The sequence below is a fragment of the Typha latifolia genome, chromosome 2 (genome assembly GCF_019914945.1).
Source record: "Typha latifolia isolate L0001 chromosome 2, TyphaL0001v2, whole genome shotgun sequence".
Lineage (NCBI taxonomy): Eukaryota > Viridiplantae > Streptophyta > Magnoliopsida > Poales > Typhaceae > Typha > Typha latifolia.
Window position 1 is genome coordinate 24242 of NC_133087.1, and position 26012 is coordinate 50253.

At 36.8% G+C, this 26012-nt stretch overlaps 2 protein-coding genes across 14 annotated transcripts; both read left to right on the top strand.

Annotated features, from left to right (window-relative positions):
- The first annotated feature begins 408 nt into the window (after positions 1–408).
- On the top strand, positions 409–8671 carry LOC140782338 (anthranilate synthase alpha subunit 2, chloroplastic-like). 2 transcript variants are annotated; one of them, XM_073128856.1, is made up of 10 exons: positions 409–941; positions 1036–1222; positions 1751–1902; positions 2301–2416; positions 2518–2764; positions 2856–2912; positions 4082–4234; positions 4455–4535; positions 7584–7670; positions 8304–8671. In XM_073128856.1, the coding sequence occupies exons 1-10, from the start codon at positions 534–536 to the stop codon at positions 8625–8627; spliced, it is 1812 nt and encodes a 603-aa protein (XP_072984957.1). In that variant the 5' UTR covers positions 409–533; the 3' UTR covers positions 8628–8671. The 2 variants fall into 2 exon arrangements, with proteins under 2 accessions (XP_072984957.1, XP_072984956.1); XM_073128855.1 differs by having other exon boundaries at positions 410–941; positions 1036–1225.
- Positions 8672–9200: 529 nt separating this feature from the next.
- On the top strand, positions 9201–25486 carry LOC140782990 (villin-1). 12 transcript variants are annotated; one of them, XM_073129921.1, is made up of 23 exons: positions 9201–9396; positions 9752–9851; positions 9977–10045; positions 10124–10360; positions 10491–10668; positions 10733–10868; positions 11021–11183; positions 11877–12027; positions 12137–12222; positions 12300–12455; positions 12775–12843; positions 13072–13140; positions 13254–13391; positions 15241–15369; positions 17131–17278; positions 17427–17437; positions 18404–18544; positions 18636–18765; positions 18980–19042; positions 19647–19932; positions 23337–23518; positions 24127–24241; positions 25049–25486. In XM_073129921.1, the coding sequence occupies exons 1-19, from the start codon at positions 9341–9343 to the stop codon at positions 18997–18999; spliced, it is 2187 nt and encodes a 728-aa protein (XP_072986022.1). In that variant the 5' UTR covers positions 9201–9340; the 3' UTR covers positions 19000–19042; positions 19647–19932; positions 23337–23518; positions 24127–24241; positions 25049–25486. The 12 variants fall into 12 exon arrangements, with proteins under 12 accessions (XP_072986022.1, XP_072986013.1, XP_072986015.1 ...); XM_073129912.1 differs by having other exon boundaries at positions 18636–18761; XM_073129914.1 differs by lacking the exon at positions 23337–23518 and having other exon boundaries at positions 18636–18761; positions 25049–25172; positions 25257–25486.
- The last annotated feature ends 526 nt before the right edge of the window (positions 25487–26012 follow it).

Consider the following 26012-nt stretch of genomic DNA (forward strand, 5'->3'; position numbering starts at 1 on the left):
AATTTTGATGTTTTAAATTAGAAAAATGGTAATTTAAAATTATTTTTAAAACTATTGAATATTAGTCTTATTATAAAGATATCAATGAGAGTTTTTTAGCTATATATTTTTTATTAAAAAATAATATATGCCTTTGTGTTCCAATTATAGAGCCCTCCGAGATGCTCTAAATGAAAATTTGGCACATCATTACACTAGGTTAGCAATTTAAATTCATTATAGGCGGCTTTTACGTAGTCCGAGTTGGTCGCATGTCAATTCAGTTGACTTGGTAGCCATCTCTTTTATATATAATAGATGAATCCACTTGTAATATAGTCTCCCTCAAGCACGTCGCAAACTTGCAACGTGCTCGTGGAATTGAAAAACCAAGCATTAGAAATCAAGGCACGTGGTCCACCACCAGAGAGGCAGCAGTTTCTCTTTCGGAACCATTCCCCTCCTAATAGGCCATTGCGACGCGTACCTACTACTAGTAGTACCAGTTTGTTGATCGACCTTTGTTTCTTTGTCTGCCTATTTTACTAACATCCATGGAAGCCCTAGCCTTTTCCTCTTCCAACATCCTCCGACGCCCTCCCACGACATTCCCCGCCTTCACCACCCCCTTATGCCAGAGAGGCATCTCTCTCGGTTTCTCTAACCCCTCGCTTACTCCCTTCAAATTCAAATGCTCCTCCTCCCCCCATGATCCCGTCGTCGTACATGCTGCTACTTCTACCGGATTTCCAACTAATAATATTATTAATAGTAACAATACAGAGGCCGCCAATTTCTCGGAGGCGGCCAAGAAAGGCAACTTGGTCCCTCTCTATGAATGCATCTTATCCGACCACCTCACGCCAGTGCTCGCCTACCGTTGTCTCGTCGACGACGATGACAAGGAGGCTCCCAGCTTCCTCTTCGAGTCAGTGGAGCAAGCCTCTCAGGGAACCAATGCGGTGAGCTCCCTCATAACATCACCTTCTCCCAAAGTCTTCTCTTCTGTCAAGGCACGGTAGAGTAGAGAGGTTTAATATTTCTCGTGGCCACTAGGGTCGTTATAGCGTGGTTGGGGCTCACCCGGTGATGGAGATCGTGGCTAAGGAGAGCAGGGTTACGATTATGGATCACGAGGAAGGTCAGACGTCGGAAGAGATGGTGGAGGATCCCATGCGGATCCCCCAGAGGATCGCGGAGAAATGGAGCCCTCAGTTGATGGATGAGCTCCCTGATGTCTTTTGTGGTTTACTACTCTCATTTCCCCCTTCTTCCTTTCTTGATCTCCGCTGCTCAGTGATGCTCAGTGTTTTATTGGGAAAAAAAATGTTGTTGCAATTCTTCAATTTTTCTAGTTATGCTGGATACGCACATACCAGGAACCGATCAGATTTTCTGATGGTAGATTACGCTTAAATTAAATAATTAAAATTGCACTCTGCTACACTTTCTTTTTCTTTTCTTGCCTCAATTTTCAAGTCATCTTTTTCTTCAAGTTATTTTTCATTTCCTTTTGGCATCGAAACATAAGAACATGTTTTCTGAATAATTAGATGTAATCTACTCATTTCTCTCAATAAAAATTATACAGCCCAATTCAATTTCGTCAGTAAATGTTATGAAATCATATAAATATATAAAACATCTCTCAGTTTGTCTTCTTTCTATGTTTATAGTCTAGTGGAGCAAAATTTAGCAGAAAATGTTGCAACAACTCTTTCTGAAACTTAAAATCTGTTTGCTAATCGTATTTTTCATTTTTCCTTTTTAGGTGGATGGGTTGGGTTCTTTTCATATGATACAGTGCGGTATGTTGAAAAGAAAAAGCTTCCATTCTCCAATGCTCCTCAGGACGATAGGAATCTTCCGGATGTTCATTTAGGTCTCTACAATAATGTAATAGTGTTTGATCATGTGGAAAAGGTATTTGTTCTTCACTCTTTTGTAGGTATAGATATTTAATCATCTTCCAAGAAATTTGGATTTTTACGCTACCATATTCATTATGAGGAATGGAAGAAAAACATATGGTGCAACTACAAAATCATGTTGCCTTCAAAGCACATACCTGATTTCTTTCTGCCGATATGATGTTAAAATTCATGTCTGACTGTTCGTCTTATGACTTGTGAGCTATTCAGATTCTGGTCATGAGAATTGAGAACTTTAACCATTATCTGTTTACTATTTTTCTTTTTCTTTTTTTTTTCTTCTTCTTCTTCTTCTTCTTCTTCTTCTTCTTTTCTTTTCTCCATTCTCAATTTATAATGATATTCATTTTGCAATCATTGAGCTGACTTGGATTCTAATATTTGTCTCAGAAAGCATTTGTCATTCACTGGGTGCAAGTAGATCGATACTCTTCCATAGAGGATGCCTATCAAGATGGGAGGTCGAAGTTGGATCTTTTGCTGTCCAAAGTACACAACTTTAATGTGTGAGTAACTATAAAAGTACATGTTGTGCATTGTCTAAGAAAATCTTCATTTAGCAGTTCCATTTTCTTCTGCTAATCTTTTTTTAAGTTTCCTGTACCAGTCCAAAGCTGTCTGCGGGATCCGTAAAGTTACATACTCGCCAATTTGGTTCACCATTAAAGAAGTCATCAATGACAAGTGGTGAATATAAGAATGCTGTTATGCAGGCTAAGGAACATATTCTGTCAGGAGATATTTTCCAGATTGTCTTGAGTCAGCGTTTCGAGCGATGTACCATTGCAGAGCCGTTTGAGGTTTACCGAGCACTAAGAATTGTCAACCCAAGCCCATACATGACATATTTACAAGTGCGTCAGTTGTCTACCAAACCTCTTGTTTCAGTCAAACTTTTGCAGCACTTTTCTGATAATTTACTGAATATGAACTTATTTTTCTTAGGCAAGAGGATGTATTCTTGTAGCATCGAGCCCAGAAATTCTTACTCGTGTGAAAAAGGTATGCCCAGATCTCTAATCATAGCTAAGAATAGTGAGCCCATAATGATCTTTTTCCCTGTCCTCTCTGCTTCTAACCTAAAATCACGTAGTATATAGCTGCTGATGGCTTGCCATTTACATATCCCAAATGTATTTGGAATTTCTCTAATGATATGGAATAGTTAGTTAATTGGACTACTAATCATTTAAAATCTTTCATATTGATGGAAAACTGAGTCTGACCTTACTGTTAATGACTAGATAGTCAATGGATCTATATTTAAGCATATCCCTGCTTTATACAAGTGAACTGATGAATTATGATGTACTGAAATTGTTGAACTTACACTCAAAAGTTTAAATTGGCATGGCATGTTGGACTCCATAATCAAGGAAACCATCAGAAATAATTTCATACCAACTAATAAATTCAGAAATTTTCTGTTGTAACTGAGGTACTTGACGGTTCATGTTAATATGGTGTAGAGCACCAGCTAGGCACCTTAAGGCCATTTTGGAGACTGGACAGTTAGGTGCCATACAACTCAGCAAATAAGACTAAATTGTTTGCTTAAGCTGCCATCTTGGCACTGTAATGGTGTATATATTCTTTGCTCTTTGATTAGAATATATCTGTGCACTTTCTTATGCAAACTGAGATGATGTTGATCGCTTGATTGTTTACACGAAAGAATTGATATTTTGAGGATTGGTATTCTGTAGCACTAAACATTAAGTTTGCAGCTTATATAATTTTTGTACCTTTCTTTTATCTATAGTTAGTTTTGACTTGTGTGGAGAAAGCAATGCATGCTGCATGGTGTTATGCTACTTTATTGATCACTCTTAAGTTCACAAAGTTTCAATTGTTTCCACGACAGATTTTGATACTCTGATAAATCCTTTAAACCTTATTTTGGATTGTTCTTGTGCATCTTCAAGTGGTTGCCTGAATCATCTATTCTGAAATACCTTAAGTGGTATCTAGGTGGTTAAAGGGATCCTCGACTTGAGGACCTTGATTAACAACTTCTAGCATAGCTAGTTTGCTGGTACGGTGGTACCTACTTTTCATGGTATTTAACTGGAATATTTAAGAATATTACATTGACCATTATGCCCCATTGTTTTTTAAAAGTTCTTTCTATGGCTTATCTTATCACCTCAGGAACTTTATCCTTTTTACAGGGAAAGATCATTAACCGACCACTTGCTGGCACAGTTAGACGAGGAAAGACAGAGAAGGAAGACAAGTTGCTGGAACAGCAGCTGCTGAATGATAAAAAGCAATGCGCTGAACACATTATGCTAGTAGATTTGGGAAGGAATGATGTTGGAAGGGTTGGTCTTTTTTTTTCTGTCAACTTTGACATATCACTCTTCAACAAAGTTTAATCAGGACACACTTTTCCATGTTGTCAAAAATATGTTTGCTATCATAATGTAAAAGTTAAGAATATCTACACTCTACAGCTAACAAATAGAACTTTAGATATCATTGTTTTTGTCTTTTTGAGATTCTGCTCTTCTTTGCCTTTGCTTGAAGTTACTTTTCTTACAGGTCTCCAAGCCTGGTTCTGTAGAGGTGGAAAAGCTAATGAATGTTGAAAGATACTCCCATGTGATGCACATCAGCTCAACAGTAAGGCTCTTCTCTTACTATTTGCAGTTAGTAGTAGAGGTGATAATAAATGCAGTAGTAACATGGATAGTTTAGATGCATGACCATAATGTTCAGCAATTAGAGATTTAGAAGTTCACCTATTCTCTACAATTCTGGATCCTATAACCTTTTTATGGATCACTCTTGACATTGGTAGCCTTGTTCCTTCAGGCCTTGTTTGGTTTCCGGTTAAGAAAAAAATTTAGGATAACTATTCTTTTTTTTTACTCTTAAAATTGTACCTTTAATCTATAATATTTAGGATAGTGGTGTAATAATTATTTTTAATGCGATACAAAATTGAGATAAAAGTATAAATAAGAAGTAAAAGTTGACTCAAATAAATTTAAATTAAAGTTTTCTTATTTTTCTACAGATATGTAATTTATATAATATACTTGTAGGTAGGCATTGAATACTTATAAGTATGCAATGCATACTTAGTAAGAAATGAGATAGGTGAAAAAGTTGAGCAGAAATTTTTTATTTATAGAATGAAACCAAGGTTCCAAAAATCGGTATTGGGATCGGGATCGGCCGTCCGGAAAAACGATACATATCGGCCATATCGGTCATATCATTCGTATCGGCCGCCCGTATCGGATCGAATTATTTTAATTAAATAAAATTTTAAATATTATTTAAAAGTATTGAGAAATTTCTAAAAATTTAGAAAAAATTATAAGAAAATAAGAAATAATAATTACTCACATATAAAGCCTAAAAACTAAAAAACTAAAAATCTCTTCCTCCCTTTCTTTTTTTCTATTCCTTTAACTATTAGTTTGGAGTATCCATTCTTTTCTACACTTTCTCTTTCTTTCTATTTTTTCCTCTCTCTCACCCTCTTTTTTTTTTTATCTTTCCCTCTCTCCCTCACTCTCTCTCTCTCTCTCTCCCTTTCTCTCTCCCTCACTCTCTCTCCCTCTCTCTTTAGCTGCTGCTGTCAATAGCAGCTGTCCCTCTCACCCTCACTCTTTTCCTTTTTCCCTCTTTCTCTCCCCCTTTCTCTCTCCCTCACTCTCTCTCTCTTTCCCTCTCCCTCTTCCGCTCCCTGCAGCAGGTGGCTGCTAGCAGCCACCCGTATTCGGCCCAGATCGGGATCGGCTATAGCAGATCCCAATCCGTTTCGGCCGGTCCCACTTAGGATCGGTCGAAATTGAAAACTATGAATGAAATACTACGAAATGGGGGCTCAATATTTTTGGACACTTTGAAATATGATGCTAGGAAAATTAAGCGAAAACTTTTAATTTATGGAATCAGATAGGTGAATGGTAGGAGAGATAAGAGATGATTTTAAAATAACTTTTGTCTAACCAAGTGAAAAATCCTAATTGGGCCTATGTTTAGAATAACTTGAATAGTGTTTCTAATCTAGAATAGAAATAATTTAATGTCTGGTTACAAATCTAGAGTAGTGTTCTTTAATCTAGAATATGAAAAGATATAACCTATAACCAAACGGGGGCTCAGTGTTTTTGGACCATGGATCCTAGTTTCGGTCAATCCTAATCCCTTGTTGAAACTATATTAACAGGTTTCGGCCAGGTACTGTTGATATTGATTTGTTTCGAGTCGAGATTGGTCGTATGAGATAGGAAAAGAGAGAGAAAGAGAGAGAAGAAGAGAGAGTTTGTGGGTTGCGGTAATAAGAGGAAGAGGGAAGAAGAGAGAGGGGAAGAGATGGGAAAGGGAGACATGGATAAAAAAATAAAATACTATGTCGGAGAAGGAGAGAGGTGGTAGTCGATAAGGGAGAGTCTTTTTTATAGGGAGAGTTAATAAGAGAGAGAGTTAGTGAGAGAGAGAGTTAGTGGGGTAGAGAGTTTTTTAAGAGAGAGAATTTAATAAGAGAGAATTAGTGAGAGATAGAGGTAGTAGAAGAGAGAGAGTTAGTGAGGGAGAGTTAGTGGGGTAGAGAGTTTTTTAAAAGAGAGAGTTAGTGGGAAGGAGAGTTTGATAAGAGAGAGTTAGTGGAAGAAAAGGTAATAATTTTTTTATGTAAGAAAAGAAAGTGAGTGGTGCAAAGGGGAAGAGACAAAGATTGAGAAAATAGTATTTATTTTTCATTTTAAATTTATATATGAAGAAATTTATATTTATATATTATTGTTATTATTTCTAAAAAAATTCTGTATTTTAAAATACAGGCTGATATTGATAATACCGTCGATACGCATAATACATATTATTTTTTTGGATAGCCAATCCCGATCCCAATTCCAATACGTAGAATCTTATTTTGGACATTCGGAAACTTGATGCTAATACTATTATGGTATTCTTTCATAATAACTCAAGGAAAGAAAAGAACCCTAATATAAATGTAGTACTTTTTGTGTTCATAAGCTAGTAGATAGGTAAGAAAACTTTTATCAGGGTATGCAATATGCTTTTCATTTACCATAGTCTTATGAACTGCAAGCATTGTCTTGGATGTTGTTTAAACATTCTATGTTTATGTGGGAGTAAACCTGGAATACCAATTAATCACTATCTTTCTTTATCAAATAATGGCAACTAATTATTGCTGTAAGCCTGTTATTGTTGCTGTAATTCTTTTGACACATTGGATGAGATAGTAAATTATTTCCTTTGAAGTTAGGTTAAAAGATGAAATATAGTCATTTAATATGATATGCTATTGATCATAGAAAAAGATATAATCGAAAATATACCATCTTCCTACTGGGAATTATTTCACATGGTTGGAAAATCTGAATGGAAACAGGGTAAAGTTGTGGAAAGAAAAATGCAAGTTTGACGATTCTCTTTCCAGTAATTTCCTTCAGTTTTCTCTAGTGCATGAACAAATATCTTCCTTTTTCTCTTTTTTGCTTAAAATTACCATATTCTAGTGTAGTCAGGTTCATCTATGTTGCAGGCTTCTTAAAACTAAATTATCCATATGAAACTGGCCAGAAGCTAATGTAAATAATGTGGGCATATCCTTTTTTAGATTTTTGTTAACGGGTTCTTCATAATAAATGATGCAAAACTTTCTGATTGTTTGAATTATTGCAGGTTTCTGGAGAACTCTTTGGTCATCTAACCTGCTGGGATGTCTTACGTGCCGCGTTGCCGGTGGGAACAGTTAGTGGAGCTCCAAAGGTTCGTATTCTTGCCACTATTCCTTCACGTGAACATTTCTCTCTTTTGCACTTGTATGTTACATGATAACCATGCTGTTTATCCATTTTCAGCAGTGCCTATAGTAACTATCTTTTCAGCACTCTTTTTTGCGCAACCTTTCAGTGGTCATTTCAGCTTGGATATTCATGTCACCTTATTTTCCTTCTGTTTTTCATCAAATGCCTGCCCTCTCCCATCCATTGAATGCCAAAATTTTAACTTTTTGGAAGATGCATGCAACCCTTCTTAGCATCATTTTTGGTTGGCAAATCAAATTTTTAGTCCTAAGACAGAGATATCTATTCCAACGTTCCAGTAAATTTTGCTTTTGCATAGACAATCCTTTTGTAGGCTAATCCTTAATTGTGAGTTTGTGACCTTCCCTGTTACCAATGTGTGTCTGCTTATGAATTTATTCTCGAATACCGTACTGCATGAACGTTGTTCTTCTTTCATCACCCATTGAGATTGTGGTCTCATTCTCACAATTACGAACAACAGAGCGTCAATTTTTTAATGCTCTTTTTGTGCTGTTGATTGACTTGCCATAATATCCTTGTCCACTGTGATTGCTCAACTTTGGGTTGACTGTGACTAATTTATGGAGACCAGGTAAAAGCCATGGAGCTAATTGATCAGTTGGAAGTCACAAGGCGGGGGCCGTATAGCGGCGGTTTTGGAGGCATATCATTCTCAGGTGACATGGACATAGCTCTCGCTCTCCGGACCATCGTCTTCCCCACTGGATCCAATACCATTGAGTCGTACAAAGACAAGAGGAATAAGCGGCAGGAATGGGTGGCACACCTTCAGGCTGGAGCGGGTATCGTGGCGGACAGTGACCCGGATGACGAGCAGCGAGAATGCGAGAACAAGGCTGCCGCTCTAGCTCGTGCAATTGATCTTGCTGAGTCGGCTTTTGTAGATAACGTGTAGCCAAACTACCAGATCAATCAATATTATACGATTATATATAGAAATATTGTGTTTTGGGTCATCGTGTGCGAGGACAATTACCACCTCTCCTATTGTAATTTGAGAACAGTAAAGAATGCTATGAAAAAAGAAAAAAAATTAAAAAATTAAAAGAGAACGTGGATCGACGATTGAGTTCTCTGCCACATCCAAAGACTTAATAAATGCTTATGAGAAAGACATTCTATCTTCTTTCACTGTCGACAATATTGACACATAAAGGAAAGCAGATTATGTCCACCTTTATTTCGAAAAACAGAAACAAGAAGAGGAAAAGTTGCCATAGATCTTACGCTTTTCGTAATTTGTTTTTCCTGTTATTTTTCTGGTATCTTTGGTTACTGACAACGAAATCAAAGCGCAAAGGCTTATTTAGTTATTTGTATATCACTTTCCTTGGTCTTCTGGCAGCTTCCGTTGGTTTAGGCTCTCCGTCTCCGTAGAAGTGGAGCCCGCCAAAAAGTGGATCACTTGGCCTTTTTCTATTATATATGGCCTCCCTCTATTGTTGTCTTCCTCCTCTTCTTGCTTGCTTTGCAAATTTCCTTGACGCCTCTCCCCCTCTCCTCTCCTTTCCTCCCGCCTGCCTTTAGCCCTCCCTCTACAGAAAAGTTCAGCAGCTGGAAGGCTGCGGAAGGAAGGAGTAGGTCACAATTCTTCATCGGCGCTGGAGAATGTCTATGTCTACGAAGGTCGTGGATGAAGCATTCCGTGGTGTCGGTGATAAGAGGTCATCATTCTCTTCCTTCTTCCTCTGCTCGGTCTCGGTTCCCTATTATGGTTTCGTGATCGCTGATTAAGTACGTCTGAGCTCATTGACTGATCGGCCCTGCCGTCCTCTGTCTCATGTTTCTATTCTGAGACTGATACCTTCCCGGTAATTGTGCTCCATATGCATCCCCATCCCAAGTAGGGGGAGCGCTTCTTCGTGGAGACTCTCCGTCAAATGCGTTGTAGAAAATTACTAGTATATCGTAACAATTGCATCCTCGTTGGATCATTCTTTCTGATGCTTGGCTAATCTAAAAGTGTTCAATTAGATCGTCTTCCTCTTCCTTATATATTTCTTGCTTCTTTGATTGCAGTGGGTTGGAAGTATGGTGCATTGTGAATCTTCATCTGGTCCCCATTCCCAAATCTTCCCACGGGAAGTTCTTCTCTGGGAATACTTATATAATCTTGAACGTAAGTTAGTCGTCAACATCATACCTGTTACTAATGACTTCACCCAGATGGCCGTCCTTTCTGCGTTCCAATTCCATTTTTTAAACCTGAGAGTTTCCATTCTTGTTGCCATGCCACTAGGGCAGACAGTCGTGCTAAAAAATGGGCTTCATCATCATGATTTACACTACTGGATGGAGAAGGATGCGAAGGAGGTATGTATGCCAGACCAGTTGATTTTGTCCATCGATCCAGCATTAGATGCCTCCTTGTTACACTACTCCTCTGCGTAGGTTGCTTGCACAATGGCATCAGACAAGGCAATTGAGTTAGATGCAGCCCTTGGCTCCCGTGCAGTCCAGTACAGGGAGGTCCAAGGATCAGAAACGGACAAGTTCTTGTCATATTTCAAGCCATGCATCATACCTATTGACGGACATTTCTCTTCACATCTTCAAGCCATGGGAGGACAACCCTATCAAATCACATTGTTTAGTTGCAAAGGAGACCACTTTGTTCATGTTAGAGAAGTAAGGGATAGGGAATATACATTTTAATCTTCATGTCCCAATCTGCAGACTTCCTGAGTTTAACTGCTATCTAACTAAAACTATATTGGGCTACCAAGGGAGAATCAACTTTTGTTTTAATGCTGTTCAGGTGCCATTTTCCCGTTCCACCTTAAACCATAATAATGTCTTTGTACTCGACACAAATTCAAAGATTTTCCTATTCAGTGGCTGTAATTCTAGTACACAAGAAAGAGCCAGAGCTTTGGAGGTTGTTCAATACATAAAAGAGAATCAACATGGTGGAAGATGTGAAGTTGCAACCATAGGTAAGATCGTCTGATAGTTTCTAAAGAGAACTTCTGCTGCAACGTTTACTGCTCATCAATGCAGATGATGGGAAGCTGGTTGGAGATTCTGATGCTGGAGAGTTCTGGAACCTATTTGGAGGCTATGCCCCTATTTCACGAGATCCACCTTCTACAACTCAGGCAGAAGCTAATAATATTTCATCTAGGAAGCTTTTCTGGTAAAGCTTTGGTGTCTAAGTTTCAGCTGAAAAGCCTGTCTAACTTTTAAGCTTTAGTATATTTTTTTAAGACATTTAACTGCCAAGATACACTACTTGGTGAACAATTTATTTCTCCATTGAGTTATTTGACGGTTCCTTTACATTTCTAGGATCAACAAAGGAAAGCTGTTTCCCGTTGAAACCCCTTCACTGGATAAAGCAATCCTGAGTTCAGATAATTGTTATATGTTGGATTGTGGTGCTGAAATATTTGTTTGGATGGGAAAGACGACACTAATCTCTGAAAGGAAGACAAATGTCTCTGCTATAGAAGTAATAATTTTGTACTTTGCCTGATAGAACTGCGTGATGTTCCTCCAAGAATCAATTTTCTTTTAAGCTTTTCTGTCCATACATGTTCAATTAGAGTGGTATGAATGTATTTCCAGGTGCATATAAATGTTAGTTGGACTACAATTGTTGTTATTGGAGAATGACCAGCATAAGGGATTTAAAATTAGCTGGCTAGCATATCAAGTGATATATCTCCCACTCAACTGGGAATTCTATCCGAACAAGAAGGGAGAAGTAGGAGGTATCAAAAGGCTGTTGCTTCTTTTCTTCATATTGCAGTCAATCTTTAAGGTGATTTCTGCTGCATATTAAGTTATTAACTAGTCGCCTCCTCAATCCTTCTGCTTCTCCCTTCTCCACTTCCTCTGTGCATCCTCACTTCGGATTTTTCCCGGTCAAAATGAAGCCACACGGTTCTAGCGGTTCACTTATCCATATGCTCCAAATGCACTGGTCGTGTTAGATTGAAATATTCATTCAATAACTCAAAAAAACTTATGGAATGTGAATTGATTAATCTGTCATTGTATGTCTTGCTTTCATTGTTATAAGCTAATCCTGCATGAAGAAATTAAAATTTCTTGAAGTATGTCGACATCTATGCCCTTTCATCATATAGATGTTTGCTTTGCCTTCTCTGAACACCTTATTAACCAATTACCTTTCCTTCAGGACTATATGCATTCTCAAGGCAGGACAACAAGTACTCATACAACTTTCTTAACTGAAGGGTCTGAAATTGCTAAATTTAAGTCGTACTTTAATGGTTGGCCCCAAAATCTGTCACCAAACTTGTATGTGCAAGGTCGAGGAAAAGTAGCAGGTTTATTTCCTAAAATGCTAGATTTCACAAAGATTTTCTTTTTAACAATATCTTACTATGTCTTGTATGACATATGATATGTTTTATGTTTTGCTAATTCTGGTGGCAGCAATATTTAAGCATCAGGACTATGACATCAAGGAACTTCCTGAAGATAAAACTGAGCTGCTCATTGATTGTAATGGCACTCTAAAGGTAAATTGCCTTGTGTATCTGCAATTGTTTTGTGTTCCATAGCAGTATGTATTGATATGAAGTTACATATAGGATAGGTTTGGCTGGTGGATTCTGGTTCTGGTTTACTCCTTTCAACTATTGAACAGAACAAACTCTACAGTGGAGACTGCTATATCGTGCAGTATAGCTATCGTGGAAGCAAAAGGGATCATCACTTGTTTTATGCATGGTTTGGAAAGAGGAGCATATTGGTAATGATATCAGCTTTTTGAAAGGAGAACTTTCTCTTTTTAATGTCACTGAGTTAGAAAGACCTTTTAGAGTCAAAGCGCTCCATTGTTGTCAGCATAGCTGAAACAAATCTCCTTCATTTTATACTTTGTACGTTAGTCATATACCACAGCCTAATCATCTACTAATAACAGATGGTTCACATGTCTACCAAAGAAACAGGACAAAGAACTAGCTGTCTTTCTGTGACTTAGCGGTGCACATTCTCATAATATTTTCTCTTTTTGATGCTTTATCTAACCTGTCATAGAACTTGGACTTCTTTAATATTGTCTGCAGGAAGATAGAAAAGATGCAGTCTCCATAATGACTAGCATGGTTGATTCAGTCAAGGGATACCCAGTTATGGTTTGTGCTCTTAATTCTACTATAGCTAGGTTTTCTTAACAACAATGATTCTAGTCCTGATATCTATGTGATGTTATAAAATTATGTGCAATGAATTGGCCTACTATTGAGGCTGTCATTCCTGCTGTCTCTGCTGGAGATGTGTGCTGCCTTATATAGCTTATACCTAGTTGATTTTATTTTACTTTATCCCTAACCTACCAAGGTCTTTCTTTCAATCTGATGCAGGCGCAGGTATTTGAAGGCAGAGAGCCTGATCTATTTTTCACTGTTTTCAAGTCACTGATCATATTCAAGGTTCATATAGATCTGTTTAGTTAGCTTCAGGTTATTTAGTTCACATGGCCATTTGTGGATCAAATAAAGGGTGTAATGTTTGACTTCCTACTGTTGTTGACATTGCCATGTAGGGGGGCATGGGCACAGCATACAAAAAGTCCATGTCACATAAAAGGGTCAAAGATGAAGATTGCAAGAAAGACAAAGCAGCCTTATTTCGAGTCCAGGGTTCGGGAAATCATACTGTACAAGCTATCCAAGTTGATTCAGTAAGTAAGCATAATCCATTCAGTTACTTTAAATGTTTTCTACAACTAAATCATCATGTTGGAAGCTTGCTTTGTAAAGAGACATATTAAGTGAAGGCAGTCATAGTCATCTCCCTCCCCCAACTCTCCCATTAACTTATTCCTTATCTCATTTCCATTATATTCTTAAGTTAAAGTCTGATGATCAAGAAGGTCTGTGGAAGAGAGTTTGGAGGGATAAGAGGATGGGTGAAGACCCTTTGGGTATTTCTTGAGAATATGACTTAAAACATGTATTTGAACAAAATCAACAAATTAATACCTTGGTTGCATGTGCCATATATTACTGAATTGAATTTGTGTATGTAAAGCTGAATGTTTTAAGTAGCATTTATCCAGAAGTCCATGAAAGAATCGATGATATGTACCATATATAAAGTATCATTAATTGATGATTAGAGTAACCCAACTGATGAGAAATAACAGCAGGAAACTAAGGAGCATCTATCTAATGCTTGTTTAGGTCTTTAAATTTTGGAACAATCTAGATATGTTAACATATTTTGTTAGTTTCACGTAATTATAGTTGATTTTAAAGTATGCATTCCTTATGTTGACTTTAATCTGTTTTCATAATTATGTGCAGAACTTTACTTTTATATTTATTCGCATCATTGATGTTAACAATATTAGTTGAATGTAGAATGACGAGGAGAATCCAAGACTTCATTTGCTAGCATAAGAATAACACAAAAATGTTGCATTAAATACTATCAATAATCTTTAAAACTTATCCACTGATAGTATTACTCGTCGTAATGTCTCACATAGTTTATACAAATAAGAATCTTTTAATTCTCTTATGATACGAAATCTATAGTGAAAATGCACGAAAACAACTAGCATCGGCATCGGTACAGACACACCATAAGCATATGGAAATTATGAATATGGAGTATAATAAGGACGCTGTAGTTCTGATTGGTGTAATTGATATAATGGTAATGATGATGACTCATATTATCCTATGGGAGCATCTTTCTTGATGTCCTACTACCTAAAGACTCAAGTTCTTCCTCATTTAGATATAATCATGTTGAGCTTGAGCTAGTCCCTTTCCTTTTATTGTTTCTAATAAATTCTGCCTCGTGGTTGTCTAAGTCTAACCCTGTGGTCTTAATCTTGGGTAACATGTACAAAAATTTTCTTATCTATAAATATAATGCCTCATAAAAGATTGTGTAGTAGGAACGCATGCCTTATCTCCATCATCACTGACACCAAGCTGAGTATTGTCATTATCACCATCACCATCATCATCATCATCTTCATTATCTTTAGTTTTATTATCATGAATTTTATCTAAGCCTTCTAAGGGATCAATTGATTGTGAAGATGGTCTAACTCGACTAGTAACTGGTCGTGAAGATCCAACTTGATTAGTAGCTTGTTGTCCTTGTTCAATACCCAAATGACCACCACTAGCTTGGCCTCTAGAGGTTTGACTCCTTGTCTGGCTTTGATGAGCTCGACCTAATATAAGACTGTCAAACTCCTGATCTGAGTCTTCTTGGAATTCTATTTAAGTATTCTTACGTCCATGTTGTGCTTCCCTAGCAAACTGAGTCCACCCTACATGCTTCACATTAGCACAATGACCAGCCGGCACAGGTCGGCACAGGGGTATGCTACTGGCACACCCCGTGCCACTACTGGCACAACCATCCTTGATCTATATTAAATAATGTTTACATATTGTAGAAAAAGATTATGGCAACTAAAACACTTGCAGCAAGCATTAGGTAGTGAGGTAATGGAAATGCAATTCTTCAGTTTGTAATAATATGCTCATTGCTTACCTGAATCTCAGGTTTCCACTTCACTCAATTCCTCACAGTGCTACATCTTGCAAGATGGAGATTTATTCTTCACTTGGACCGGAAACCTTTCTTCACGAAGTGACCATGATCTGCTCGACATGATGTTGGACTGGTTAAGTGTAAGTATAATGTCGCTTTTACTTCTTTTACCTGAAAATATGGAAAGATTCCCTTAGTTCTGTCCAAAGAAATTTATGTCTTTTTGGCTCATTCAGTTTTTGTGCTACAATGCTGTTGATCTAATTAATAGACAAGAGCTCAACTATGCTTGCAGATTTACTGATGGAAAATGTACTTTGAAGTTTCCTATTTTATCTTATCAAGGAGTCCAAAAAAATCGTGTCGATTCATATGCGATTTTGATCTGTTATTATTTAGTCTTACCAACTTCTGCTAATCTACCTTTGAGATGCACAACAGAATAGGGAGAATCAGATTTCAATTAAGATTCCTGCTGGTGTGAGAGGATGTTTCTTGTAGTGTTTCCAGTATTCAAGATAAGGAGTGATGAAGCATTGCTTCTAGTGTCACTTCTGATAATTGAATACCTCTTAATTCCAAGGAAAGAAGAATATAGAGATCTTCCGTACCATCCCTACCTATTTATTAATCGGCACAAAAGAGAGATCCGACCCTTGATACAATCAAGAGTATAAATGGAAATTTGCAAAGTTCGCCTCAAGAATCAGTTCAACCAGTGATTTATTCCAGGATTTTTCTCCACAATTGCTTCTCTCTCAATTTCAAACTCCTCTTGGTAGTATCTCTTCATCTCTAATTCTCTATCCACAACCTCTAACGATAATTTAACCACAGAGTTATCTCTTCATCTCTAATTCTCTATCCACAACCTCTAACGATAATTTAACCACGGAGTTATCTCTTCGTCAATATCCACACAACCCCCTAATTATAATAATTACATAGTACACATTTATCTTTTCATCTATCCAATCAACCCCTAAACATTATAATAACTACATAGTTACCTCTTTATCTCTATCCACTCAACGCATAAGCATAATTAATGGGAGGAGTTGCAGAATCCTAATTACTAATGAGTCCTTTAGTGCATAATAAAAGCTCTTAGAATGGTAATGAGAAACCGGTACCAGATATGACAAATGCTTTCTCACCTGCTGTCATAACCGTTAGATTGGGAATCTAAATTAGTGAGGGGTATTGAAGTATTTGCCAAAGATCTAACAATAGAAAAATCAGTTATTCTGTAAAATTTTGAATGTCTTGAAATTAAGAAGCAACATTTTTCTAAAAGTGAAATTGAAACAAGAATATTAGGAGTTGAGACGGATAGTGGCCTCACATGGAAACAGAGAATGGGGAATGATTCTATTCATGACAAGCCAGAAGTAGGATCAATTGAGACTATGATGCAAAAAGTTCATTTGAAATGATTTGGATTTATTGAACCCAATCAGATAGTGCACCAGATATGTGATTCAATTAAGTAGCAGTTACCATGGGATGATAGGATTATAGGAGGAAACAAAGACTGAAAGGGACCTGGTGAGCAACTGCTAGAGAAGATATGAAGTCTGTTTTTTGGCAGAGGATTTTTCCATACACAGCTGAATGAGGACTCTTATAGCTGAACCCAGTTTATTCAGACAGAAGATTTTTATTGTTGTTTTATCCTTATATAGTTAGACAGATAATTTGATCTATAATTGTTGCTTCCATCAAAAGTTCATCGTTTTTCTTGCATATTAAGCAGACATATATTTGCAATATTGTCATTGGTAGTTTTTTGTGACTTAAAATGTCTTATAATTCACATATTAATTATCTTTATAAATAGTTGTTCCTCAATTAGTGGTATCTTGTATTGTTCTTCTATCTAACCTTTGCTACTGTTGCAGCCTCTGAAACAATCTATATCAATTAGGGAAGGTTCTGAATCAGATCACTTCTGGAATATTTTAGGTGGAAAATCAGAGTATCCAAGGGAAAAGCACAATAGAGGCTGCACCGAAGGTCCACATTTATTTACTTGTGTGTTTAAAGAAGGTATTTGCCGTATAATTTGGCGGTAACTTTCCTGGCAACACATAATGCCTTTTTTCCTCATTCAGATTTCCATCAGCTTTATATTGATCTTAAGAGCATCACTAATGCTGTATGATTTTCTTGCTGTCATTTGGCTGATCATCTTCAGGCTCTTATAAGGTAATCTTCACTTTATAAAACAAATTCTTTGATCGCTAAGGACTGAAGCAATACACTTAACAACATATGACAGCTCTAATATTTGAAAATAATCCTATAAGTTCATACAAACATTTTAGACAATTTGTCCTTCTGTCTTTCTAGTATCTACTGCTATAAATATGTCAGAGTTCCTTATCCTTTCACAATTACTGCGACAATTTGAAAGGTTGGATACTTGGGTCTATGTCTATGCTCACTACTGAATTTCCACAATAGTTGTGTTATTTTCCTTGAGAAAGAAGATTTGCCTTTTATTCAGACTGTTAGCTGAATTCGTACTCTAAAGCTTTCCCCACTTAAAGGACTTCTTCCCTAGTCAAGCTTCAACTATCTTTTCTTGTGTTAATGTTGTGTTAGTTTGCTTGATCCTTGATATGAGCTAGCAAATCTCGGCGAACAAATTTTTATTTAACTGTCAATGTTGTACATATCAAAATGGGAGATGATAATAGACAGATCTTCATTATATAGTCATTCCTTAGCAAAGACAATAAGAAATTGTGTCAATAAACTTTGGTATGATATGTTCAGCTGCAGCTTATAATGGTTAAAGTAGCCTATGAGGGGCATCAGCTTCCTATCTACATATAGCTCATGCTATGTGTGACATAACTATGGAATAAAGGCAATAGAAACATGTAGAGCATAACGTTAGATGCGAGCCTATACGCCTCAGATCTCCAACAATTGAAGGAAAATAAAAGGTGATTCATTTATCTATACATGCAAAATCAAAGGAAAATAGTTATTGCACTATTAGTTTTCATAAAGTTACACTTGCACATGCTTGTATGTAAATTTAGATTCTGCTAGATAACAAATGCAAAAAAATAATAATGATAAATGCTCAAAGCCTCAAACTAATTTTTCAGCATATGTAGCCACACAAGATGCCAACTCATCAGTTCTGATTGATATATCCAGGGGAAGGAGATATTCAATTTTACTCAAGATGATTTAACTACTGAAGATGCACTGATACTGGACTGTGGTAATGAAGTGTATGTTTGGGTTGGACTACATGCAAATATTACATCCAATGAACAAGCATTTGATCTCGGAAAGGTCATATTACTTCCTAATATTGATATTTCTTTCCACCTGTAATTTCAAATCTCATGTCCTTGACAGTTGACATACTTTGTTTCACTTCCAGAAATTCCTAGAGGCGGACATTCTTTTAGAAGGGCGATCAATGAATACAGCTACATATGTTATCACAGAAGGGAATGAGCCTTCCTTCTTCACTTGTTTTTTTAGTTGGGATACTGCGAAGGCATATGTATGTATGTATGTCATATTTTATGGTGTAGTACTATTGCTGTTTGACTTCCTGTTGTTTCAAATTTCAACTGTTTTCATGCCCTGTCTCATTTTCACTATCATTTGCTTATAAGGGCAAAATAGTTGTGATTTAAAAAGTTTCCAATTATTGGCACAAATTGATAAAACCTGCAATTTCCTTATTACTTGTTGATATTTTATTTCTAATGCTGACAGATGCATGGAAACTCGTTTGAGAGGAAATTGGCATTTTTGAAAGGATCTTCAGCGAAAATGGAGGTTAGATATCTTCTTTGTTGGTTTTGCTCATGACAGAGTCCAGCTTATCACTGTTCAGTATCACAATCACATTTATCTAAAACAATTGCAAAGTTCTCTTCTTTCAGTTGACCTCTATGATCATGTTGTGCAAGGTTAGGTATCAAAATGATGGTGAAAAAGCATGAAGAAAGCGTAATTTGAATCAATCTAATTAAGTAAATAACAAACAAATTTGGATATGAAAATTTGGTCTCATTTTCTGTACATTTGTGTCTAAGATGATCTACTTATTTACTAATTTAATCTTCAACTGCTAAAATATCTAAACTAATAAGAGATCTAGGTAGATAATTGAATATGGGGCTATTCAGTATGTTCTCACAACTTCGCCTTTTTTTTTGTAATGCCACTGTAAGACGTGGTTTCTCCTTTTATGCGGAACTAGAAGTTTCTTACTCCTATATTATAGCCTCTACAGGTCTTGTACATCTCGAATGCTAGTTCCACTCATCTGTTTCAAAATGACAAATGATCCTTCATTGCATTTTTACCAGCGAAAGCAATCTTGTTAAACTTAATTGTGAGTTTATTTTTTGAGTGCTTACTGAAGTTGGTTCTACAGACACCTGATAAAGGTTTGCGGAAGTCATTTAGAAGATATTCTTCTGAATCTACAGCTGACCATTCAATCAGAAAAACAGTCTACTCTAAAGGGTTGCATGAAAGGGAAGGGTTGGCTGCATGTACTGTTTCACCAGATTTTGGTTCTCCAAAGAGTCATCTGTTGTCCATCCCAACTGCTGTAGCAAAGCAAATATTTCCAGCTTCTTCTAGTCATCCTACTCATGCAGTTTCCCCAAAGTTGCACGTGACAAATTTTCATTTATCTCTAGATAGTCTTGCAAAAGGTAGTTTATATCACACTAATTTTCTCAATAGAATGACATGTTATCCAATTACTCTTCTGGTTTCCCTGATTTAGTTCGTACTTTCTTATTATGCAAATTTGACTTCATATGGCACTTGGAGACCTGGTAAATGAACCAAGGAACTTAACTAGTGCCTGTCACGACCCGAAATAGGAATCATGACTGGCTATACATCTCAATATACTTGAGATACACGAAGCCTTAATAATACTTTCTACGAGTACGATGGCAAATAAATAAATAAAATAAAAATCTGTTTTATTAAATTTATAACTAATTGCAATAAACATAAAATAATGTTATTGTTGTTGGAGGTTACAATCCGATTCCAAAAAGTCACAAAAAATCCGATCAAAATGAATTAAATAAACTTACAGATTACAGAATATAAAATTCTGAATAGTCGAGTCTATTGTTGGACACTATCTCTTTAAGACCAATTCGTCCTCCACCAATTGCTTCTGGAACAGTGGACGTCGGTCTCCCAGGATACAACGACTGCCTTGCACTGGAAAGGAAGCAGCTTTCTAATGCCTTGATTGAACCTGAACCGTGCTGTACTTTCTCTCAAATGCATATTCAAATTTAAAGACTCGACTCTAGAAGGAAAGGAATGAACTAATTTTTCTCCCTTTAAATTATGCAGACTGACAGCCTATTTATAGAATTAAATAAGCTCGACGAAAAGACGCAAAAGGTCACCGAATGGATGTACCATTTTGGGTCAGAAACTAATTAATAGTTACATTATGAAGGGATGCTCCATTTCGGGTTAGGTTCAACCAATTAACCGACTGATTAACTGTTTATCGAAGGGACACACCACTTCGACCCCTAATCAAACCAGATTTGAACCCAAACCCATATCAGGCAAAAATTAAAAATTGGACTTGACCCGTGCGTGCCAACCGAACTGAGCCGAGCCGGGCCGGGCGACGCGCGTGTGTGAGTTAAGTTGCATAGTAACCTTTACCCACAAAATAGGTACTCCTTTTGGGGCCCAAAATCCATAAGAAATTTGTTACTTATATACCATACTAATATTTCTCAAATATTCAATATGGTACTTAACTCACTTTTCTTTATTTTCCATTGCCATGATACCCACTTTAGAGCCAATTTTCATTCACTTCTCTTCATGGATTTGACTAAGTGAATATTTGACAATAAAGTATACTTTGAGCTAAATTAATTCCACCATTAAACTATCATTAATAATGTGTGGGCCCCCACTTAAAATTTAGCTCAAAATTAATAAAAATTCATGTCAAATACATGAAATTACCGACAATTGTTTTTGAGTCTCTAACGAAATAAATAAATCTTCTAATCTAAAGCATAAAATCCAAAAGAGCGAAAAAGTAAATAGGTAAATCCTAAGTGAAGGTAGAATCCGGGTACATCTCGCTCAGTCGCCCCACTGACTATTACCTTAGATAAATAAATATATAAAAAAAAAGAATTTATGAGCTAACAACTATAGCTCAGTGAATGGAATCCACTCGAAAACCAAATAAATTCTAAATTATATTAATGCTGAATAAGATTAAACTAAAATCAACAATATCCATAACAATTTACAATAAGCATGCTCTTTAAAATAATAAAAATGATAACAATAAAAAGTCACAACTTGTAACCTTGCACAGTCTCAATGGATCTAAACTCTGTGGATCCACATCAACTAGAAGTCACCTCGAGATGACGCTCGAGACTTTTCTTCATAGTTGATCCGGTTAAGGTCATCAAATGGTATCACTATGTGATCAACACATTCTGTTTTTTCCACTAACCGTTGAGAGAAGTTAGAGTCACCTAGGAATTTATCATTCATCCTAGGACTATTCCCTAATCCCACCAGAGTCACCTAAGAAAGTCACTGCAGTGATCTGATTTAGGACTTTCCCCTGGACTTCCAGATAGACTTGAGTCACCACGGAAAAATCGCAAGTGATTTATACCGGAACTGTTCTCTAAGTCATACCAATACTAGTCTCATTTTTTTTCACAAATTTTAATATTTGTACAAAGTATAATGATCTACTGAGTATAATAATTAAATTTTTACACATACGGATGAAATAAATAAATTTGCACACAGAAAATTTACATGTCTGACAAAGGTACAAAATATAATAAAATAATTATGTGAGTGAACCCACTCACCTGATCTAGGCAAGACAACCGAAATCTCAAATCTCTAGCTCATGTACTAAAAATCACCACCTTTAATAATAAATAATAATAAAATTTTCAATTTGAATGATATCAATATTTTTAAAATTTTAAAAAGCTAAAAAGAACTAAAATGGGTTTAATTACCCATTAGATTAGGCTGGGCTGCTGCTGGCCTGGCCCAATCCAAAATGAAATCTAATTAATCGGGTTGGGCCGAGGCCCAGCCAAAATTAATTGGATTAGGCTACGGGCTAACCCGCAGCCCACCCAAATAAATGGTTCAGTTTGGGTCAGGTCTTTGGATAATAGAAAAGTGTTAGCTCGGGTTAAACCCGAGCCCCACCCACAACCTTCTCTTCCCGCGACCGACGCGAGGAAGAGAACGATCGAGAGAGAGAGAGTGGCCGCCGCCGACCCTGCCGGCGGCGGTTCACGACCGGCTCTCTCTCTCTTTCTCTCTACTTTGTCGTCCTCACGAGGTGGAGGAGAACCCACCACCGACGGCCGATGCCGAGGCTGACGTCGATTGGAGCCACGAGGGCTTCCTAGAAGATTTCACCGACGCCGAGCTTAGAGCACGAAGCTTCCGGTGACGATGCGGTTGCGACCCGAAGCCGCTGGCCGGCCTGATTTGCCAATAAAGTCGAATTCCATGAATTAGGTATTTCTAATTTACCTCTTTAAATTGAAATTAAACTTAAGGGTAGGAGAGGTCTTACTAAGGAGAGGTGTGATAGTCCCAATTTCCTCCGGCGATGCTCCGACGGGCCGAGCCCACGTCGCGATTCCAACGGTAAGGAAGAAGGAAACGAAGGAGAAGAAGGAAAGGGAAAAGGAGGCTGGGAGAGTTGAGGAGAGAGAGAATTAGGGTTTTTGTTTATTTATAGGGCAAAGATCCAAATCTGAAACAGATTTGGATTCGGCCGAGCTCCTGCGTCTCGTCGCGTGCTGGAGAGGGACAGGGGAGGGGCTGTGCTCCCTCCTCTCTCAACCCTTAAATTTTTTTTTTCTAATTCTTACAGTGCCCAATCCATCATTACCGTAACTTCTAATGACATGCATGGTTAATTTTTACCATGTATTGGTTATCAATATTACACTTTTGTAAGCATCTATGCTAGGTCAGACAGCTAATATCGTAATCAAACAAGCTGAGTGTTGCTTTAAGAGAGTTGTTATCCACCTCCTATGTTTTCCCATTTCAGATGGATCAACAGAGTCTCTATCAGTTGCTCAAGAGTTGGATCCAAACTTGAGAAATCTTGAGAAAGTGACTGTTGTGGACCATGAAGAGAATGCAGATACTGGGTGGAAATTTTTTTCTTATGAGCAACTTAAGGTTCCTTCATGAATGTCAATGACAGGCATAGACATGACAAGATTAGAGGTAATTTTCTCAGAACTATTCAGGATTAAACATTTTAAACAAAAGATGATTTGATAGAATCTGTTATTCTAGTTTGTGGTAGGATTTGCTTTCTAACTAGTCGAGGCTTTGACCTATTATATATCAACCTAACAGGTAGATTAAAGACCTACTTGATACTCTGATATCTGTTAGTAGTTATCACATGTTCTTTCGTTTACAGAAAGAATGAACAGATAGAACTATGCTTAGGTTAGTATTCAGGTTGTCTGTGAGATCTCCTTTGAAAAGCATTATAACTTGGCCTTATCTATTGTTGATTAGTGCTGCAGTTTACGCAAGGTTTGATAAATGCTCACTAATCCAGCTGGCATGCTGGCTTTCTCATGGGATTTGGCTTGATGTGGCATATATCCTGATATTTCTCAAGATATTACAATATTACTATGTACAACAACAATAGCAACAGCAATAACAACCATTAAGACTGGAATCTTACTATTCGGGTTGAGCAATATGGACTCTTTTCCTCTACTTTTCTCTATGTAGTGGAAAGATCTCTTTCAGATCAAGTGTTATGACCTTTTGGAATGACTAAGAACAAGATGAACACTTTTTCTAATGGGCAGGCTTATCTATCTAAGGAGGAGTTTCAAGAGAAGTTTGGAGGGACTAAGAAAGCATTTTACAAGTTGCCTAAATGGAGGCAGAGCAAGCTAAAATCAGATCTCAAACTTTTCTAAGGTACAATTTCTTTGCATATTTGATGAATTTGATAAGTTCTCCTTGCTACAAAGATCTTACCATTTTGAATTATACAATCTCAAAACTTCTGGGTATATACAATCTGAAAAGTTACCAAATTATGGATATAATTTCTGCTCTGTTTGTATTAGCTACTTGTGTACATAGATGTAGAAAAAAAAGATATCACTGATTATTTTTTGTTGGCTTGTAATTTGAGAACATAGAAAGCAGGGAAAGAATCTAGCTGTCATCAAATGTTTGTAACTTCATATGATGACACTGTCTGAGAATAGGAGCTCTTGTTAGCTCAGTAATAGTAAGATCTCTTTGTGAGGGACATGTATTCAAGCAAGGCATTGTTTGCTCACCAATTACTCTAAAAGTTTTAGCCGTTAAAAAAAGATAGCTTTTATATTTGTAGTCTAATGCTCCCATTTATTTATAGGCTTGACACAATTTGATAGGCTAAAAAAGTGGATTTGACTTAAATGAATTGTAGGCAAAGATATTTATGGCAGAATTTGAACTTATGAGCTTTTATTTTGATACCATGTTAACTCACTAATTATTTTAAAATCTTATGCTGCTAAAAAGATGATAATCCTTATATTTATAGTCCAATAGGCATTAAAAAAAATACTTAAAAAGCTATTCCTGTTAGAAGAGATAGATTGCATACTTGTTTAGCCTACTCATTTTTACCACCTATTGAATCTTTTGTTACCATGGTCAGTTTAATATAACTTGGTCAGTAGTTATGGGCTCTGTTTTGATAATTGATGAAAGTTCTGTGCCTCAATGCAGGAGGCAAGGACTTTGGCAATCACGGCTGTCTTATGCTGAGGCGTGAGTAAAGAACATCTGAAGCTTCAAACGGGAGACTATGATCACTTATCTAAGTGCTTACATAATTGCTATGTCATGTCAGGTCATGTTCTTTTCTGTAACAAATAAATTTATCTAATTTAGTATCACCGTACGAGAGTAGTAGCTAAGATTAGTGGTGTTGCAGTCATGCTGGAACCCGGTGGCAGTTGTGAATCGGTTTTCTCTCAAAAACATAATCATAATTCGGTGGAGTCATTCTTTTCTTTCACGGATACATGACCAATTCTATGACCATACAAAATTTAGGTTTTGTATTTCCAATTCTATGGCCATACAAAATTTAGGCTTTGTATGACCAATTCTACTGGGATATATTTTTTCCTTATATATTATTGATGGGAACTTAAATCTAAAGTTTTGTGAAAGCCATAGACGTCAAATCTGCAGCGCTTCCATGTCAAATCTCCGTGCACCTTTTTGTTCCGAGAGCTGCTCTGCCTGCGTGCAGCTACAGCATGTTTTTCTTTTCTTTTTCTTTTTCTTTTTCTTTTTCTTTTTCATTTGTTTTGTTGTGTTTTTTCTGCTTTTCTTTTGTCTAATTTTGATGCCGGCCAACTTCGTTGAGGTCTTCTTTTTTGTCGCCTCAATATCTGTGAACGATTGTAGTATTTTTCTTGGTTGGAGATACTTTTGTTTGTCTATTTTCTTTTTTCTTCAGTTACTTATGTTTTATATGCTAGCCCCCGTAAATCTGGGATCAAGTTTGTCAATGAATGAGGTAATTCGTCATCAATTTTAAATGGTGCTACTATTGATTTGGTGGTGGAAACACACTCACATGCAATCTCATGAAAATCTAAATTCCATAGGAACTATGTCAGGATTTTCATCTTCTGCTTCGCGCAAAACAAAGATCAAATGTGTTGGAATAACAACACAC